Consider the following 21,238-nt stretch of genomic DNA (forward strand, 5'->3'; position numbering starts at 1 on the left):
ACTTAATTTAATCTGCATCAAAAAACACACATGCATATCATATAAAAGTTTCCCAGACACAAAATTATGTTATTTATACAGAGATGGTCTATCAAACAAACTGTCAGTAAACATTTCCATAAATACTAATAAAAAGTGCACAAAACAATAAAAGTGATTTCTATTTACTCACGGCACAGGCCGAACAGGAACAGAACACACAGATAAGAGGAGATCATTCTGACTTTACTCAACTTCAACAGAAAACTAATATTAGAGCATTTAAACTGTGAGCGGATCTTTCACACACTGAGGTTTATATGTGGTTGAGAAAACAAACCACACATTTTACACTCACACAGACACACACTGCTGCTTTAAATCACATCTACACAAGAGAATAAACTACATTCATTGAGTTCAGAGAGCAAGTCTGGATGTCAAAAAACATTTGATATATTCATTACCGTTGTGATACTGACCTCTGCTGGTGGAAATGAGTTATTGGTTGTTTACGTTTTAAGGTGCTGCTTAAATCTGCTCTATTAATGTCCAGTAAAACCAACTGGTTGTAATTTTTTTACAGTAATGTCTGATTTATATTTATTCATTTCCCATTAAGGATTTACATCGTAAATGGATGGAGGTTGTTTTGATTTGTCTATTTACAGATGAAATGTAATTTGTATTTCCAATTGTTCTAATTCTAGTTGTACTGATATATATATATATATATATATATATATATATATATATATATATATATATATATATATATATATATATATATATATATATAAAGGGAATTACAGTTTTGGTGGAAAAAAAACCCTTGTGATCAAAACATTTATAGGCTCAGGATGTGATCAACCAAATGGTGAAGAAACAATATAACTTGACTTCCTTCTCTATGATAATTAAGCCATTTTGGGGATGAGCTCATTCTAAAATATAATTTGGAGTGGAATCTGAGTTGGGGCAAACTAAAAATTCTCACAACGTATAAAACAGGACAACAAGCCCCACAGAACAGTTTCGAAAGACTGTAGAGTTTAGTGTCTTCAGCGGAGCACAGAACAGATAACGCTGATAATCTTCAGTCTTCAACAATCTGACTTATTTGCATCAGGAAAAAGGTTTAATCACACACTGCAACTAAATAACCACATTCAGCAACAATGATTGTGATACTATTATGGGAGTTAAAAGAGACAATAAACCCTTATGGTCAACGAAAAACAAAATGAAGTATGCTATGTGACAGTAATTTTTAGAAAGTACATAATTTAATTACATTAATGGTAGGAGACCTCATAGTAAATGTGATAAGTAATGTATGTAAAAAAAAAGAAGAAGTTTTTATGATGAATTATGAAGTAGGCTGGATAAATATTTTCAGAGACATTATAGTTGGTGCTCTCATAATCTATGATATAAAAAGTTGAACAAAAGCAATCTCTCCCTTTTCCCAAAATGATATGTGTGGGCCATCAGGGATAAAATGAACCAATAATCCTGCAGTGAATTTATCTAGGTTAGACAAGCCTATGAAATGATTTTAAAAGCACAACTACTTGTTAAAATTTATGAACATAAGCTAGTGCAAACATGCCTTTTGTAGACAGACCGGTGTGGCTTAATTCTAACTGAAATTCAAAACAGGTTCTGGTTCCCCCACTTTTAAACACTATATTCCACTCACTATAATCAAAACAGTCAAAGTTGAGGAGAGGATACTGAGCAACTGTGCTAGAGCAATGCTTCGACAAACCAGGTATGTAACAAGCTGCTGATAATCAGGACAGGACAGATACCAACATAATTTGTATGTAACCTATGGTCTTCAGACTGCTACTTGGTCGCATTTTGAGTGTTTTATCTTGTGCGACTAAGAATTGTTGCACTGGTGCTTTGCATTTGGCTACTGATTATACTGAATGTCAGCTAGCTTATTTTGCTCAAGATAAGGATTTATTGAGTCCACATGTCATGCCAGCAAGAAACTATGCTTCTAACACAGGTCGATAGCTGTTGTTCCAACCTAGCCTAGAAATCTAGACGCACCCTAGCGGCAGCAAAATGTATTTTGCAGCCAGGGTAGTCTAGCAACTCTCCATTGACTTTCGAGCTGCAAAAACCTAAATTGGGTCAGGCCAATCACATCGTGTATAGAGTAGGGGGGGCGGGCTTAACATAATGACGACAGAGTTGCGACGGTTCCCTGCTACTTGAAAATAAAGAATGGCTGCTGGAGAACAGTCTGTCGAATCGGCTTTGGCCGCGACTCTGGAGGCCTTGGAGTTAAGTTTTTCTTTGAGAAAAGAGCAAAGTCATTCTTAAAAAAGGAAGATGTGTTCATAGTTTTGCCGGCCAGATTCAAAAGTTGAATCTATCAACTAACGTTAGCTCCGCTGTTGGGAAAACGCTCTGGTTGGTTGAAGCGCTGTCCTATTGCGTGCAGAGGGAATTTGAAAGACAGCCGTTTATCCCGCCCCTCGGATTGAGCCGTGTCTATGGTGAGTTGCCAGACCTAACATCTTGATGTAGGTCTGGCTTGCCAGGCTAGTTCCAACCCGTTCCAACCACACAACTTTGCGATGATGTTTGTGAATGTTTGTTAGAACCTTTAGGGAAACCCCACCTCGTTGAATGCTGATAACGACAAACTTGCAACCATATTTGGCAAACTATGCTTTTGGGAAACGCACCCCTTCCACCTGTCTGGTGTACACAACTCTGGTGTATTGACATCTTCTTGGGAAAATAACTAAGATTATATTAGCTATAGACATTATAGGCCACATTATGGACATGGCTTTGTGCGTTCGCTGGGTTCTTTGAAAACAAATGCACATGACCAGCGGGAGAAGATGGGAGGGGGGAGAGTCGCCAACGAGTTTTGACGACAGTGTTGTCAAATATCTATTCCGAAGCTGTAGGGGGAGCTCTATAGAGAAACCCGCGAGCAAAAAGCGAGAAAACAGCGAAGAAATCGGCAAAGCTGCATAATGCTGCTTTAAATGCTATTGGCTCGTTTGACGCATCCTAACGACACCTCTGGCAAATCATTGGCTGTTATCATATCAAACACACGACACGAGTCACGACACGACGTAACACAATATACATAAACTATTGAGCATAAATAACAGTTATAAGCTTAACTTTGTTTAATGCTGAAACGCAGGCTAATTATCTCTTTGTATTCCGAGGAGCATGCACTAATAGCTATTTTCAGTGGCGCTTTAACACAAAACAGTAAACTCGTGAATATTCATTAGCTCCGCCTATGTGACACCAAAAATTTCAGAAACATTTGCGGAATTTCGAATTCTAAGGCAACTTGCTGCACATATTTTTTGAGTTGTCTCAACTAATAGAGTTTACTCAACTGGAGATGTAATAGTTGAGTCAGCTCAGCTATAGAGATGTTTTAGTTGAGTCAACTCAAAAAAAAATCTGTGCAGCAAGTTGCCTTATAATTTTAAGTTAAGTCAACTTTTCTTTTTTTACAGTGTAATGTCTCAGCAGCGTCTTAAGTTTGCTTATAAGCTGCGATTTCTCTCTCGAGAATCCATGCTTGTGCATTTTTTTTTTCTCTGATTCGATCATAAACTTGCGCATTACATACCGTTTCACATGGCGAACAAACCCGGTTTCAGCGTCATCACTACGACATGGCATATACGGCTTTTGTTCACACAGCGCACGTTCTGGGACTGAACACGGCAATGTTATAGGTCCCCAACCCGGCATCAATGCTGGCATCAATCCCGGGTCGTGTTTGCGTTCACACAGAAGGCATTCTGGCAATCTCCCGGCAATTTCCCGGGATCATTGCGCTGTGTGAAATGGGCTTGAAAGGGGCTTAATAGTCTCTGAGCCCGTGGCTTTATAGTTCAGGCCGATAAATATCAGACTTTAACTATGTTTGGTAGGATACTTGTTGATTGTTAAAGGTAAGATTTTCCCTATTTATATTAACCTGTTAGGTAAATTGAGCAGTTTGACACTAATTGTCACCGATACTTGACTTGACTAATTGTCACCGATACTTGATACTTGACTTGACTAATTGTCACCGGTGAATCAACGGGGACCAAGGTTGAATCAACGTTGTATTAGGTTTCGATTTTGCAAATTGAATCACCATTGATATCAGTTTGCAGTTGGAACATGAGTCATGACAATGCTGACTGAATTTGTGATTAACTGTACATAAAAAAATTGTTAACTGTCAAATGACTGGCAGCAATGGCTTAATTACAATTACCTCATGGGGATCTAAAAATATCCCCACAATGATTTCAGATATTGCCATCGTTGCGTGGACATTTTGTCCATTTACCTGGAACGAACACACACACAGGTTTGGTTATAGTCTATAGGCTACAACAAAAGGCCACCAGGTGACACCCACAATCCATTTTAATTTTATATTGTGACTGCTCTCCACACAAAAAATACAGTAGTCAGTGCCACTTATATCAGGGGGTCAAATACGGAACTGGAGTGTAAGATATTTCCAATTATATGTTTTGTCAAGATTAAAAAAGGATTTGGCTGAAAAATATGCTAATTGCAACAGCTGAAAGAATTTAAAGTGCAGTTGTCATAGTAACATTGTCTGGTTGGAAAATTCAGATAATGAATTTTAAGATTTCAGACTTTTAAATGTTACCTAGTTTATGATGATTACTTAAATTAGAAATTAGAACACATGCCAATAAATGTACAAACACGACACAGTTAATAGGTTAATAGCAAGGCAGACTCCAGTTGTTACAGAAGCCAGTGTAAAAGGTCAATAGCCTTTGTGAATAGTTAAAAAAACTCAGCAAAAATAAATAAAATACAGCTCTGCCTGTGGTTGACTAGTTGATTTAATTTGATGGCACCCTGTAACCAACTTTGTTTTCTGGTTTAAAAACAAAAGGCTTTACCCATAAGCTGCAGAATTCCAATCTGAATGCCAGTACTTGTCATTTTTGTCAAGCTAAGCTTAGACTAAATACTACATGGCCATCAAATGTGTGTGTGCTATATGCAAATGAATTAACAACCAAAATGCGTAGGCCACATCACATTCATACTCCTTATGAAGAAAATAAATATCTAAAAATATTAAACAGTCATTAAGGGACTGATGGTGATATTTCTGCTCTCAGTTTATGTCCAACACTATCGGATCTGAAGTGGTCAACTAATAGACCAACAGTAGCCACGCCCACCACAGCAGAAATGACCAATCGGATCACAGCTTCAGTTGAACCACAACACTGGTCAGAGTCTGAGGGAAGAAGAAAACAGAGACTGAACTTTCCATTTCAACAAACTTTTTCTCTCTGGCTTTCTTAACCACAGATTATCTCAGTAATTTAGCATCACTGCTGTCATACCTTCACATGTGTGACAGAGTTCACTGATGTCCAGATGTGTGGTCTGGTTTCTGATGGGATTGTTGATCACACAGCTGTAAGTGTTGTTATCCTGATATTCCACCTCCAGAGATAGAGAGAGACTGATGCTGAGATCAGACACACTGATGCTGGACAATACACTGATTCCTTTGTACCAGGAGAGAGTCACATGACTCACATTCAACACTGAACACACCAGTGAACATCTGGACTCTGATGATGATGATGATAATGATGATGATGATGATAATTGTGAAGAGTCTCTGGTGATTTTGGGAACAGGCAGATGAGCTGGAAAACAACACAGGAGAAACCGAAAAATCACAGTTTTGTAGCCATAAAAAAAATAGATTAAATTAGTCTTCTCAAAGTTATTGTCCATTAGATAAGACTTATTCATAGGGTAAACCTACATGTCCTCAGCTTTTAGAGAATTGATACCCTCTTCATGAACCCCTCTCATCACTTTCTGCGTCACAGGCTGAAGGACGGCAATTTAGCAAACGATTAGCACCCCTAGAAAATATTAGAGACTACTTTTTAGCACTCTCTCCTGCACTTCAGCCACTAATGCTGTGCAAATTGTGGTCAGCACATATGTTTTGGGTGTGTTACCTGATTTCAGACATAGTCAGTTAGTTCCATTCCTCAAATTTGATTGGTAGTGGGACTTTGCACTATTTTGTTTTAACTTTGTATCTGTTTGTTCCAGTATAGGTCATAAGTGCACTGTAGTTATTGGAGGGCAATTTTTATCAGTTTTTGTTCTCTAGGCTACAATGTTCTGCAGTAGGCTATAGGGTGTTTATAGGGACTTTATGAGTGAGTCATTCACTCAAAAATGTATCCACTATTTTCTTGAATGCTGATGTCTCACCTGTGACATGACTCAGTCTCTAGTGTTTCTAGTCAAATGGACACTTCACAAATTGAGATCAACACCTAGTGCAGTTTATTTTGATTTCTCTCTTTATTATTTTAAAATACATCTATATATAGTTATTAGGCTACCGTGGCAGAAAAAAGAAAAAAAGAAGAAAAAAGAATTAAAACGGATGCAAGGGCATTTATTTTACATTGGCTAAGGGAGTGATTGCAATTTTTTATCAGAAAATCCTTGAATAAAATAAATATTTTTTTTCTTTTTGGGAGAAAATCTTTTGATTTTCTTTTGAATCTTTTGAGAAAATTTTTGTTGTTGTTTTAGTTTTAAAAATGAGTTGAGAATTTGAGTGTTAAAATATTCTGTTTATACAGCTGCTTACATTAGTGTCTTTGACAATGTCTGAATGAATGTGCTAATCTATCAACTGTTACCATAGTTACAGTGACTAAAGTTATATCAAAGAGGGCGACAAAGTGTTATCACATTTTGAAACTACAAAAGTTGAGGCGCAGGTGCATCTGACAAATTAATCAACAACAGTTTCAATACTCGAGTGAAATTAGAAAATTTGAGTCGCACACAGACCATAAAACTTGTAAACAGCTCTGGTGGAAGACTGGATTTAAAAAACCTTCTGATGACACATAGATTATATCTACGTCTTAGTGAGTTACCGGCTCTCTTGGACTCTATGACATCACAGAGAACTTGTTGTTTAGTCCTTGCTGTTAACTTGTTTTGTTCACCCAGCAGGGCTTCGCAAAAAATGTGATTGTGATTCATGAAAATGTACAGGCATGAATTTGGTTAGCAGCTGTCACTGCTGTAAACTACCATATATAAAAAATAATTATTAAAAAAGTTATTTTTCTGCAGACAGTTGGTCTCTCCACACTGTTAGCCTATGGCCGTAATCAGTCTCTCAATATTTTCTTCTCTCTTTTTGAAAATCGTATAAATTATATTTTTTTGTGAAATGTGAAAAGGATCCATTAGATTATTTTACTTGTTGATATTGTAATGTTTAATATATGAAATTGGCTAAAAAAAAGCATATTAGAGCTCTAAAAAAAGCTCTAGAGATTGGGGTCTTTAGCCTCCTTGTTAGAGCGCCCGCCTCCCATGCGGACGGGCCAGGGTTCACGTCCCACTTAGAGTGGGCGGTTTGAACTGGAGAGGCTACACTGACAGTGTTGCATTTTGGTGGGTGTTGAAGGGTTACAAATTTAAGAATCTATTTCAGATATGCTTCCTTACATAACATCATGGTGAAGAATACTGATTTTAGTATTTGAGGTTTTAATTTAGATTCCAATACAAACTGATAAAGTTTAGTAGACTGATTTCAGATGATTATTGAGTCTCCAGCAATAGTCTCCTTTCTTGCCAGTCCTGTTTTCTCTATTGTATTTTAAATGAGTCAGATCACTGAGATTCTCACCTTTCAGCCTAGATGTTGAATCGTTAGGTTGATTGGATTAGCTGTAGGGGAGACTTTCACCTTTTGTCTTTAATGGCTCTGGGATGGCCCCTGGAACCGGAGTTCCTGGCCAGTATCAGCATTTGAATAGCTATGCTGATTCAATTGTACTGGTAGTGCTCTCAGACTATGGTGTTACCTAAACCTGTTACATGCTTTGTTTGAATTTGTCTCCACCTTCAAAAGTCCCTCCTCTTAAAATGCCTATAAGACACCATGTACAGTTACATACTTTAGATAATGTTGGAAGTACTGCAGCAACGTACAGCGGAGTTCTCAATAAAGACGCGATCCCAACTGTCTCCTGGTGTTGCGTCGGTGAAAGAAAACTTTACAACAGTGTTCTGCCCACGCTATCTCATGACCAATTCGTAGGAATTTGTATGATTGTCTAAACCCCAGTGATAGGTCGGTGTAGAGGCGGGTCAGGGGTAGGTCATTCATACGAATTAGCCACCTAGTAAAATACGTAAGAATTGCCTTGAGATCGGGTTGGTTATATCCTATGTAGACCTCCAGATTAAGGTGAAGTTCAAAGGCTTTTCATCCACAAAATGACAAGAGTACTAATATAATTCTTTGGGGAGTATATTAATTTAAGTGCTGCAAGCCTTGCTCGTTTCAGTCTGCAGTGCATTCGGCGCCAGACAAAGGCATTCTTTCTGGGTTTCCTGGTGATGAGTATCATTTTCATATGAAATTCTATTGCTTCCGGTGTGTCTCAAGATTTATTCCTCTGCATATTCCTCCAAAAAGTTTTGGAACCCATGTTTTAGGGTAGGGACACACCAAACCAATGCCAAAGAACTAGCGCTGATGAAAGCCGACTGTGTTGTCGCCTCGCGTCTCCTGTGCCGGGGCTGCACTTGAACACGCCAAAAAGAGTCAAAAAGTACCAACTTATCAGTACCAGTCGGTATTGAAATTTTGAAAATCTCACTGCTGTTGAGCTGAATCGTAATCTCTGATTGCCCATTGTACTCACGTGCTCATCAAAAATGTCTGATTGGCTAGAACGATCAGCGCTTCGAAAACATGTTTTAATATACATCAATGACGCTCTTCACCGAGCGATTACACAGATGCACGCGGGAGCGTTTGAAAGCATACGTCTATCAGCGGACCGGTCTTTCAAACACGCCCGCTCACACTTTCAAACATGTCTGTATGCCCTCAGACACTCCTGTGCTTTGATCATTGTAGCCAATCACAGACATATCTTATGAGAGCTTGAACACAATGGCCAATCAGAGGTTTTTGTGATTCCGCTCCACAACGCTCAAAGATTAATGCATTCTCTCTCTTACCGACGGCCCTACGCTGATTCTACATGCTGAATCTGCCTAAAAAACTCCGACAGCATCTGACTAGAGCCAACGGTGCAGAACACACCAAAAAAACGAAGTCGTCCAACACTCAAAAACTTCCCAAGATTGCCCAACGGCCGATCGCCTGCTTGGTGTGTCCCGGGCTTTAGAGATAAAACCCTGAAACTTCATGAGATCTCACCACAGATGATGTACACACCATAAACAGTAACTCTGAACGTCTTGTCTGAAGTCCCTCCATTACTGATGATGGTTACTCTGTAAAGTCCAGAGTGTTTTATTCTGATGTTTTTGATGGTAAGAGACCCACTTTGATTATTCATCTCCAGTCTGTCTTTGAATATCTCATTACTGTCATATGCTGGGATGTTCTGCTTGTAGATTTCCGCAATACGAGAGTTTTCAGGTCCAAACCTCCAGAGTATCTGGTCATCTCTCTCTATTGCAGAAACACTGATGTGAAAAGTGACAGAATCTCCCTCCATCACTGATATTGTATTGTCTGCATCTGAACTAGCCCCAAACACATCTGAAACATTATACAGATACTTTACATAACATTCATACACAAATAGATAAACTTACACAAATGAAGCTTTGGAGCACTGCAAGCTTAAAAAAAACCCCAGTAGGTTTCTATTGTGTTTAAAAAGACACACAAAGAATCCATTTAATATTAGTATAATGATAGTAAATATGATCATGAAATCTCACCCTGTGCAGAGATCAAAAACAAGATGAATCTCCACATGTACATTTTTGCAGGACTGTTGAGTTTCTGTAGAGTTTGGTGGCTTACAGTCAATGAATGCAACAGTTCTTTACTGCTGCAAGGTTGTTCCTGAAATCACCGTGAGATCAGACTCAGACCACATTGGGTGTTATACTTCACCTACCTCTGACACACTAAAACTGAAAGGCAGTTTATTCCTTTGAGCACATTTCAAGAACAACAAGGATTAATAAAAAGGAAACAAAAAGGAGGAAAACAAAAAAAGTTATGTTTTTGACAGAGATAAAAAATACTTCTATAGTTGTAATGTTGATCTTTATACAAATATTTTTTAAAACAACAATATATGCTGCTGTTGATATTTTAATCTGCTTTTTAGCATGAATATATTTTCAATGAAATAAACTCTGTTCTGTAATATTTTGCACTTGTTTATTAGGCTCTAAATAATAGTCATTGAGGGCTTATATGTGCGTGAGAGAAGAAACGGCATCACCCACCATTGTGGTTAAAGAGTTCTCATCTGCCTTTTGCCACTTGTGAGACAACAGGCACATTTCCCATCAGTTTTTTTATAGCTCTCTCATAGTAACAACAATCAAATCAAATGGCTCATTCATTTAGATTGAACGGTTATATACACGACTGGCTTTGTTTAGATTTTTTAAAATCCTTTTTCTATCTAAACATGCAGATATGCACATTTATATCTGTGATCATGCTGAATGGTGCAGAATTATTACTACACATAATAACAGTATTTTAATATTCTCTAATATTTTGCATGTTACTGAAGAGAGACTTTGATGTCTGTTTAAATATTAATGACCATGTTCAGACATAGGTATTTGCCCTATTTGTCTGTAGCCTTTCTCCTTTTCAGGTTGTCACCACTTCCTCCTGATTGCTAGTTCAGTGATGCGTGGGTGTGTTGAGCTCAGTGTCACTGAATATGACTTGTATATGATTTGGTGTTTTGTTTACTTACTTGCATATTAACAACTTATGGTGATTAAATCCGAGACGTCCTCTCAAAGAATCATATCGAGCACCAGAGAGTATAGTTTGATTTGCAGATTAATAGCAGGTGTATAAATGGCAATCTGTTGTGTTCTTATGGATTACTTTCTTTTTAGCTTCATCAGATAATATGGCCATAATGATGTTTTATGAACAAATTTCGAGAGCAACACGTTCAGATAACTAACCTGATTAACATAAGAGGAGCACATTCAGCCAATCAACTGAAGAGTTAGCAGATTTTTCTCTGTTCGTTTTACAGTTTATCAGCATCCCTCCACCACCCCATCTCCTCACTTCTAGTCCTAACTCTTCTCATATCAATCTGGGTTCGGTTCCATGGAATGAAAGCGAGGCTGTGAGGGATAGACGTACATGGGGTTGTACTGCTATTTCATGTGTTTTGGATTGCTCTGCTGAAGAAACGCTGCAAAAATAATCTTTCCAAGAAAATTTCAGTAGACAAAAAAACAAACCAAAAAAACGACACTATAGGAGCTGTTGAAATTTATAAGTGATCTAGGAGCTTTATACAGATTTTTACGGCGGATGCCATTAAAACCATGATAAGTCTATTCACTGATATGAATGAGTTTTTTTTATTATTATTCATTGAATAAACATAAAAGATTACTCTGAATAAGGTCTATATGCAGCAATGATCACTCATGCCATGTGCTTGTTCCTGTCCTGTCCTCTCATATTAAACTCTTCCTCCCCCTAGTGGCTGTGTAGTTTTTTGAAGCATCCCCCTCTAAAGGTTGTGCTAAACTATATTTCTAAGAAATATAAAAAGCTGTGCTTTTCATTCACAGATCATCTTTAAATACTAAGATATAAACAGCTTGTAGCAGTCATGTTTAAACTTTAGCCACTTTTGGCCGTATTTACGAAGCATTTTTTTATCTCACCACTAAAAGTGATGATACACAACACAGGGCAACTTTTTGAGCAATGTTGCTGGACAATGTTGCCGTCAACGGGCAACCAGATGAGACACAGGGCCCAAGACCGATCTAAATGATCCAGATAGAAATGTATTGCCCATTTTCAAATGGGAAAGTGCCCAAGCAACATTTCTCAAAAAGTTGCCCTGTGTATCATCACCTATGGTGGTGAGATAAGACATGTTTTGTACGGCCCAAGGGTTTACAGTTGGGTTACCTGACATAAACAGATATGACTGACGTCATGCTACTTTTGCTGTTGACAAACATGTTATTTTGCTTAAACAAGTTTAAACATGACTGCTACGAGCTGTTTATATCTTTGTATTTTATGATCTGTGAATGAAAAGCAGCTTTTAATATTTCCAGCTAATATCTTACAAATGAAGGGGCGGATGGAAGGTTTTCCCGGAGGCTTCTCTTCACTCTGCAGATTGCCTCAGTCAAACTTTGATATTTACCCAGAGCGCATTGTCACGTTGCTGTGTCTTTAAGCGGATCTCCAGTTGAAAAAAATAAAATAAATAAATAAAACATTTGGAAACACGGAATATGATTCGAAGCGCTGTTTTCCTCTGCCTCTGTCTATCTCTCAAGAAAGGTAAAATATACTTTTTAGTTTTACTGTTCTTATTTATCGATTAAAAGAAAACACTCAATATATTTGGCTATATTAAGCAAGTAGAGGTAACTGCAGCCTGGAGCAATGGGCGTGCCACGAGGTCGGAAAGAAATGGGGCGTGCCAGGAGGAACGGGGCGTGCCGTGAGGCCGTGAGGACGCGAAAGCTTCCTGATCCGCATAAAAGCGAGCCATATACTTAATCACTTTTGGCCGACAAACAATTATACAAGACCAAATACATTTCTTTCACTGTGAAAATAGCAATAATGATATTGAGAATACATTCTCAAATTTAGGGCGCGGGTTACATGACGTCATCACCACCGCGACTTTTTTAAAAATCATTAAAAAACAAATTAAATTATTATTTTAAAGATAGAAATGTCTCCTGACATTATTAAAGTCATAATAGTTTTGTACGTTCATTTAAAGTACATACAAACTAATAGTAATGTTATTTTTATAATAATGGTAGGTAAATGTTTTTGCTGTATAAAGGCATACATAGGCTATATACGTGTTTGATCAAACACTCACCATATAATTATAAAATGAAGTAAAAAGGTTTAATAAACTTCTTTTAAGTGACATTAATCAATTAAAGGAGAAGTTCACTTTTAAAATGAAAATTCTGTCATCATATAATCACCCTCATGTTGTTTCAAACCTGTATGAATTTCTTTCTTCTGCTGAACAGAAAGGAAGATATTTAGAAGAATGTCAGTAACCAGGCAGTTTTTGGGTCCCATTGACTTCCATAGTATATTTTTTTCCTACTATGGAAGTCAATGGGACTGTGGCTGGACGTTGCCAAGATGAATATTCTTCATCTTGGCAACGAGAACGTTTCTGAGCCAAATGAAGATAAAGATGTGTTCTGGTGACTGGCATGTTTGTTGAACCAATTAGATAAGAGTAAAACGAAAGTCAGTGGGAAGCTCATCTGATTGGCTACGAGAAGGTGGACCCGCCCTCCTCTTCGCGCTTGCAAAAGCGGGGAAAACATTACAAATCGGGTCATTTCAGGAACTTTTTAGCCTCATGTACACAAGTAATTTAGACATTTGCAACAGTTAATTTTTTTACGCAAAGTTTGATTTTATGCAATTAATCTGTTTTACAGTTCCTGACTCTGTTGCTTTCGGTTGCAAATTGCTGTATTTGTGCGCAAAAACCGAGCCAAAAGTGTAAACACGGAACAATGGAAGTTAGAAGAATACAGATCCTATTTATTTTGCGTTAACATTAACATCACAATACAGGAATTACACTTACGAATAACAGTAAAATGCTGCAAATATTTTTTTCTAACACTTGAAAGGCGATTTACACCTTTACAAATCTTCTCTTGCGCATGAAAAATTTATTTACTCTTGCAAATTTATGTACACTTTCACAAATCTTACCCTGCGCATGCGATTCTTTATGGCATCATATTAACTTCATACTTCCAATAGTTTGGTTGTTGTGGTGGCAAATGAAAATAATTGTAAAGCATATGGTTTGATAGGAGTTATTTGCAACAGGCAGGTCTAGCACTAGTTTATGAACTTGTCCTGAATGTGCTGTGAATGGGAATACCGTCCATGCACAGTTATGCAAATCGATATTCTGATTATATTTTTTAAGCACATTTTACCAATTCTAAACCACATCAGTCTTAACTACTATTAATTGTATATATATATAAATGGTATATTTATAAGTGATCGAATATCGACTTGCATAGTGCTGCACTTTTAGTTTCAGTGATGGAGGGAGATTCTGTCATTACTGATGTTAATACTGAAGTAAAAAGTGATGATCTGATACTGTGGATATTGTTTAGTTAAGATATCTTCCCAAATTATGTGGTATTTGTGCCTTTATTGCTGTTCTAAACTAGGAAGACACCAGTTTGTACCCTATTTTTTTGGAAAGTCAATTTAAAAAAGTCCATAATAACATCATCTCATGACCCATTATGTCAGGGCAAATTGCATTTGAGGGTACAACAACTATTTTGTATCAGTGAGGGACTGATGGTGATGTGCTCTCCTCTCCTGATTAATTAGATCTGATATCATAAACCAGCACAGCAACAGTAGCCACACCCACCAGAGCAGAGACAACCAATCGGATTACAGCTTCAGTAAAATCACAACACTGGACAGAGTCTAAATAAAAATAAGAAAACATTGTGCACATTGTGCTTTACAACTAAAGTAAAGGCAATGATGTACTTGTTTATCATAAATATGGCAACACCTCACTTACCTTCACATGGTTGACAGAGTTGCTTGATGTCCAGATGTGTGGTCTGGTGTGTGATGGGATTGTAGATCACACAGCTGTAAGTGTTGTTATCCTGATATTCCACCTCCAGAGGTAGAGAGAGACTGATGCTGAGATCAGACACACTGATGCTGGACAATACACTGATTCCTTTGTACCAGGACAGAGTCACATCACTCACATTCAACACTGAACACACCAGTGAACATCTGGACTCTGACGATGAATATTGTGAAGAGTCTCTGGTGATGTTGGGAACAGACAGATGAGCTGGAAAACAACACAGGAGAAACAAAGTTCACAGATGTGTTTTGTAGCTATCAAAAATACAGATTGAATTAGTGTTCTCAAAGTTGCTGTCTTTCAGATAAGACTTATTTATAGGGTAAACCTACATGTCCTCAGCTTTTAGAGAATTGATACCCTCTTCATGTCCCCCTCTCATCACTTTCTGCGTCACAGGCTGAAGGACGGCAATTTAGCAAACGATTAGCACCCCTAGAAAATATTAGAGACTACTTTTTAGCACTCTCTCCTGCACTTCAGCCACTAATGCTCCCTATATGAAGATTAAATGGCTTATTATAAAATGCAGTTTTCTCGAAGAAGTCAGCACTGTTCGCACTATTTGTGTAATAAACAGCAACCCATTAACACCTGTGGAAAGCTCTCAGTAAATGAAATTTCATTGAAAAGAGATGTTTGTGTATATTTGTTTATTCTCTTGATCTTAGCAGCGGTAGTTTATTAAATGAAAGAATAGTGTTTTATAACATGCAGTGTATGCCAGTGTCCTGGGATTTAAAGAAATAGATTTAGGTGTCTGAATTGTCGTGGTGCAGTTCTTTTATTGAGCTGTGCAATTAAGCACAGATGTTTTGGGTGTGTTACCTGATTTCAGACATAGTCAGGTAGTTCCATTCCTCATATTTGAGTGGCAGTGGAACATTGCATAGCATCTGTTTGTTCCAGTAGGTCATAAGTCATAAGTTATTGGGCAATTTCCGTCTGCATGTTTTTTTTTTACAGGCAATGTTCTGCAGTAGGCTATAGGGTGTGACAAGGGAAATTATGTGTCATTCACTTAAAAAAATCCAAATTGAGATGACCCATTTCCACAGTTATCAACACCTGAAGTTTGTTGTGATTTTCTTTTTAATATACTGTACATCTATAGTGTAATAGTTATTAGGCTACCCGTGGCAGAATTATTATTATTTATTTTTTTTAAACTGCTGCAAGAGTAAAAATAAATCCTTTTTTTTTTTTTTTGAGAATTTGCATTGTTTTTGTTGTTGTTGTTGTTGTTGGTTTAGTTTAAGTTTTGAGAATAAGTTGAGAATTTGAGTGTTAAAATATACAGCTGCTTACATCTTGGACAATGTCTGAATGAATATGCTAATCTATCTACTGTTACCATAGTTACAGTGACTAAAGTAATTTCAAAGATGGCCAAAGTCGTAATCACATTTTGAAACTACAAAAGTTGAGGTGCAGGTGCATCTGACAAATTAATCAACAACAGTTTCAATACTCAAGTGAAATTATAGAATTTGAGTCGCACACAGTCCACAAAACTTGTAAACAGCTCTGGTGGAAGACTGGATTTTAAAAAACCTTCTGATGACACATAGATTATATCTAGGCCTAAGTCTTTGTGAGTTACCGTAATCGGCAAAGGGTGTCTCTCTTGGACTCTGACATCACAGAAAACTTTGCACAAAATGTGATTGTGATTCATGAAAATGTACAGGCATGAATTTGGTAAGCAGACAGCTGCTGCTGTAAACTACCATATATATAAAAATAATTATTTAAAAAAATAAGTTATTTTTGTGCACACACTGTGCATGAATATGGCCCTGGCCGTAATAAGTCTCTCAATATTTTCTTCCCTCTTTTGGAAAGTCGTAGAAATTATATTGTTTTTATGAAATGTGAAAAAGGTCCATTAGATTATTTTACTTGTTTATGTAAAAAAAAAAGCATAGAGCTCCATATTGCTGATGTAAGTAGGCATGTGAGAGCTGTGTGTGTTTAAACCTGCGTCTTTAGCGTCCTGGTTAGAGAGCATGCCTTCCATGCGGACGGGCTCGAGTTTTGCGTCAATAGTAGCATGAAGTCATGCATATCTGGGTTTGTGCCAGGGGCTGAGATGTAATGTTTTGCCCCGAAGCGTCTCTTCACGGTGCAGATTGCTTCAGTCATACTTTGAAATTTACCCACAGTGCATCGTCACGCTACTGTAACACCACGTTTTTAAATACGCGGAGCTTCAATTGAAAAAAAAAATAAATAAATAAAAATAAAACACTAGGTGGACGGAATATGATTCAAAGTGCTGTTTTCCTCTGCCTCTGTCTCTCTCAAGAAAGGTAAAATATAATTTTTACTGTTCTTATTTCTCATTGTTTTACGATTATAAGAAAACACTTGATTTATTTTATTCCCGGCTACCTGATTTAAGCACTGAAAAAATATTATTCTATTAGTGGTTGCCAACCACACTGACCTCCTTAAAGGATTTTGCATTCGGTGAATTAAGGGTTATTTGGACATGAGGTCGAATGGGACTGTAGGCTATAACTTATTCTCTCGTCTAATGAGTTGTGTGGCATTCTGTAGGTGGGCGGGACAATTAATACACATTGAGAAATACAGTTGAACAGAATAAAAACATGACTATTTTTCGAAATTGCATATACAATTATATCAGAGTAGGAACTAACTTGTGCAATACAGTAAATATGCTCATACTACCCCAAATGAATGAAAAGATGTGCTGTCCCATGAATCACCCAAACATTGTGTCCGAAATATCACAAATAAGCAAAGCATTAATTATGTTATTTGTCAAAATATTTGTAAAGATGTTATCAATTAGGGTTGCACATGAGATGTGATTCTACTGGGTTTTGTTATTGTTGGGAATAAAGAGATATGGAGTACCTACATTCTTTCAATGAATTCATCGGGCAGTTTATATTTTATTTAATAACGCGGCACAACGGGATCTACATTTTTAAAAAAAATTTTTTACCACATATGAATTTTGACTTTAGCCACATTCTCTACTTCTCTCTTTGAGACTGTCTGCTACCTGGTTGGTCCCTATCAATACTTTGCTTGACAAATTGGCAAAACCTGATTGTTAGTGCAAACAAACTAGCTCTGACATTCTGGGATAGTTCGTCATCTTGGTAGTTGCATTGCTATAAAGAGAGAGATACAAATATTGATTTGTCTAGTTTAAATTCGTATCCACAGTCCACACTTATATGATTTGTAGGATTTGAATCCTAATGCATAATTTAATATTTATCCACTGTTGATCTGACATATCACAGAATGACAAAGGAATGTGTTTGTTTGATCACTTGGTGTTTGTATCTAACTGGTTAGCCTTTTTTCATGGCGAGACATCAGATAGTTTTGTTCTTTGTTTTACCATAATGGAGACTGATTAATATTGAGTTTTACTGAATGCATCACAAAATAAACTGACACTACATCACTTTCTTCAGTGCAGTTTGTTCAGAGTAAAAATTGTCATGGTATACAGAAGATTGAGTGTAAATGTTTAATGCAAGAGGCTGTTCTTGAAAGAGTAGATGTCAAGGAAAACGTTTCGACATAATCAGTTTATTTTTTTCATCTTGAGTAGTCCTGTTTATTTCATACATTGAAATACACTTGATTCATGTTAAATTACCAACTGCAGCAAATGTTGATTGATGAGCAAATGTATTGAATATATTGAATATCTTGAAAATATATATTCTTTTCCCAATCATATAAGACTAACAAATATTTTCTAAATGTGTTTCAGGTGTGTTTAGTGCTTATACAGCTGAAGTGAAGTCAGTGTCAGTGACTGAGGGAGATTCTGTCACTCTAAACACTGATGTTCAAGTACAGAGAGATGATCAGATACTGTGGATGTCTGGGCGTAATGACACTCGTATTGCTGATATCCACAGACGTATCATCTCTTATAATGTTAAAATTCAGAAGTTCAGAGACAGACTCCAAATAGACAGTCAAACTGGATCTCTGACCATCAGAAACATCACAAAGGCACATGCTGGACGTTACAAACAAGAGATCATCAGGAGCTCAGGGTCAAAAATGAAGAATTTCAATATTTCTATTTATGGTGAGTTGAAGATATTTTAATACATTATGCACACCCTCTTCATATTCACATCCTGGCAACTCATCGTTGTCCTGATTATTCATAATGACTTTTAGTTTCTTTTGATCGACATTGTAATTCAATTATTGACTGTAATTTCAGTTTATAGTGAAAAAGTACATTTCAAACGTTACCTGCCTGTCTTTATTACTGTTCACTTTATGAATGGGAGTCGCTATAAGTGTAAAAAAAATAAGATGCTATTTACGCTGTTTAGATATTTTTTGTTGTAGATACTTTTTGTACATAGAAACAATTAGCACCTTGATTAAATTTAGTGTAAATAGCGATACAGTTGATGCTTTTCACTCAAAATGTAAATAAAAATAATACACTAATTATATTATAGCATTAATCTGGGTGAATAATATACTATTCATTTTATTATTTAATATACAAAGCAAACATACAAACATTTTTGTTTTGCATATTTATATACTTAAATATGTACTTTTTCTCTCTCTAAATTTGATTGAATTATAAGTATATATTGCACTGCTGTTGAATGCCTGAGCCTCAACCAGATGCATTTCAATGTACAAACTGTCTTTGTACATTGAAATGCATCTGGTTGAGGCTCAGGCATTACTTTGATAAATAAACTTGACTTGATTTGAAGTTTGCAATAGCCAACACTGCTTTTAAATAAAAAAAACAGCATAATTTATTGTTTGTACTTCTTTCCAGATCGTCTTCCTTCTCCTGTCATCACCAGCAACTGTTCTTCACCATCACGATCATCTAGTCAGAATTGTTCACTGGTGTGTTCAGTGTTGAATGTGAGTGATGTGACTCTCTCCTGGTACAAAGGAATCAGTGTATTGTCCAGCATCAGTGTGTCTGATCTCAGCATCAGTCTCTCTCTACCTCTGGAGGTGGAATATCAGGATAACAACACTTACAGCTGTGTGATCAACAATCCCATCAGAAACCAGACCACACATCTGGACAACATCACACAAGTCTGTCACACATGTGAAGGTATTAACTGGTCTGTTATCCTGTAATCTTTAAAAAATTAAGTTGTTGTGTTTTGTTGCTTTTAGTCTATGCCTTTTAACTCTGATGATAATCTACAATATATTCTAATTTATTCCAAAATTGTGCTAAATGTACTTTCAGCAGATATAAACATTTAAAATGCACAGCCTATCCTAGAAAATGTAAATAATTTGAATCGTATGCAAATGTTTGTCGAATAAAATGGTGTAAAGAATGTCCCTACCCATAAATTATAAATGAATAGCAAGTATAAATATTTCGGACTAGCAAGTAGCAAAACATGGTCTGATACAGTGTATTTAAAAAAGGACAAGCGTTTCAATTTGTCCCACCCAAACTTCCTTTAAACAATTGCTCAAGTCTCTCTGAAGAAGTGTAACATGTTAACATGCCCAACATGTTAGTTGTCCCCTTCCATCATCATGATTTACTTACAGCTTTAAACTGTATAACAAAAGTTTTCTCTGTTCATGACAGCACAGGACCAGCGTTCACATTTCATGGTGGTAATAGCTGTTCCTCTAGCGCTGCTGGCAGCAATAGCTGTCGTCGGAGGTTTGATTTACCTCAGAAGATGTAGGCCTAAACAACCAAAAAAAGGCAAGTAATTACGTATGCCTGAACATATTTTATTGATTTTAAATGGTGATTAAAAAAATAATATTTAATAAATGTCTTTTTATTATTAAAACAGTTAAGCTTCATGAAGAGATTAATTACACTATTCCAACATTCTGTACACTTCTGCCTCAGACTACGGTAAGAACTAAGACTTTTCTGCCTGTATAAACCCATCAGCCCCTCATCTGATTTTTGATTCTGGTTCTGTTTTCTTGTAGGATGCCGTTGCAGCAGATCACATAGTGTACTCATCTTTTGTTACATGAGATCCAAATTACTTTTTTTTTTTTAATTGTTTTACTGAGTTCCTGCAATTCATCCAACATTATATTAAAATTTACTTGTAAAAAATCCCTTTGCCTTCGCTTACTCTGAGCTCGATTGCTATGTCTGAGGTAAACCACGCCCTCCTCATTACCCTACGCAGGAAGAAATGTAGGAAGAAATAAATGAAGAAATAAATAAATGTAGAAATAAATAAATGTAAAAATAAATAAATGTATAAATAAATAAATGTATATATGAATAAATGTATAAATGTATAAATAAATAAAATAATAAATATGGAAAAAAATAAATATATACATAAATAAGGAAATAAATGTATAAATAATTATTTATTTTCGTTTTTTTGCTTTTTTATGTATATTTATTTATATATTTATTTTTTATTTTTTTTTATTTTTTACATTTATTTGTATATTTATTTATTTATGTATTTATTTATTTT

General features: G+C 36.4%; 2 protein-coding genes across 2 annotated transcripts; one reads left to right on the forward strand and one right to left on the reverse strand.

The window, feature by feature from the left end:
* Positions 1–1,682: 1,682 nt before the first annotated feature.
* Positions 1,683–20,948, forward strand: LOC311085685 (uncharacterized protein). Its single transcript, XM_084118266.1, has 6 exons — positions 1,683–1,753; positions 18,520–18,846; positions 19,573–19,866; positions 20,365–20,487; positions 20,582–20,646; positions 20,727–20,948. Exons 2-6 carry the CDS (start codon positions 18,630–18,632, stop codon positions 20,772–20,774), a joined length of 747 nt encoding a protein of 248 aa, XP_083974392.1. The 5' UTR covers positions 1,683–1,753; positions 18,520–18,629; the 3' UTR covers positions 20,775–20,948.
* On the reverse strand, positions 4,419–10,048 carry LOC311085684 (SLAM family member 5-like). The gene is made up of 3 exons (XM_084118265.1): positions 9,293–10,048; positions 5,379–5,690; positions 4,419–5,269 (listed from the first exon to the last, which is right to left on the reverse strand). The coding sequence occupies exons 1-3, from the start codon at positions 9,576–9,578 to the stop codon at positions 5,115–5,117; spliced, it is 753 nt and encodes a 250-aa protein (XP_083974391.1). The 5' UTR covers positions 9,579–10,048; the 3' UTR covers positions 4,419–5,114.
* Positions 20,949–21,238: the final 290 nt, after the last annotated feature.

Source organism: Abramis brama (assembly GCF_963993115.1).
Source record: "Abramis brama genome assembly, chromosome: 6".
Classification (NCBI taxonomy): Eukaryota; Metazoa; Chordata; class Actinopteri; order Cypriniformes; family Leuciscidae; genus Abramis; species Abramis brama.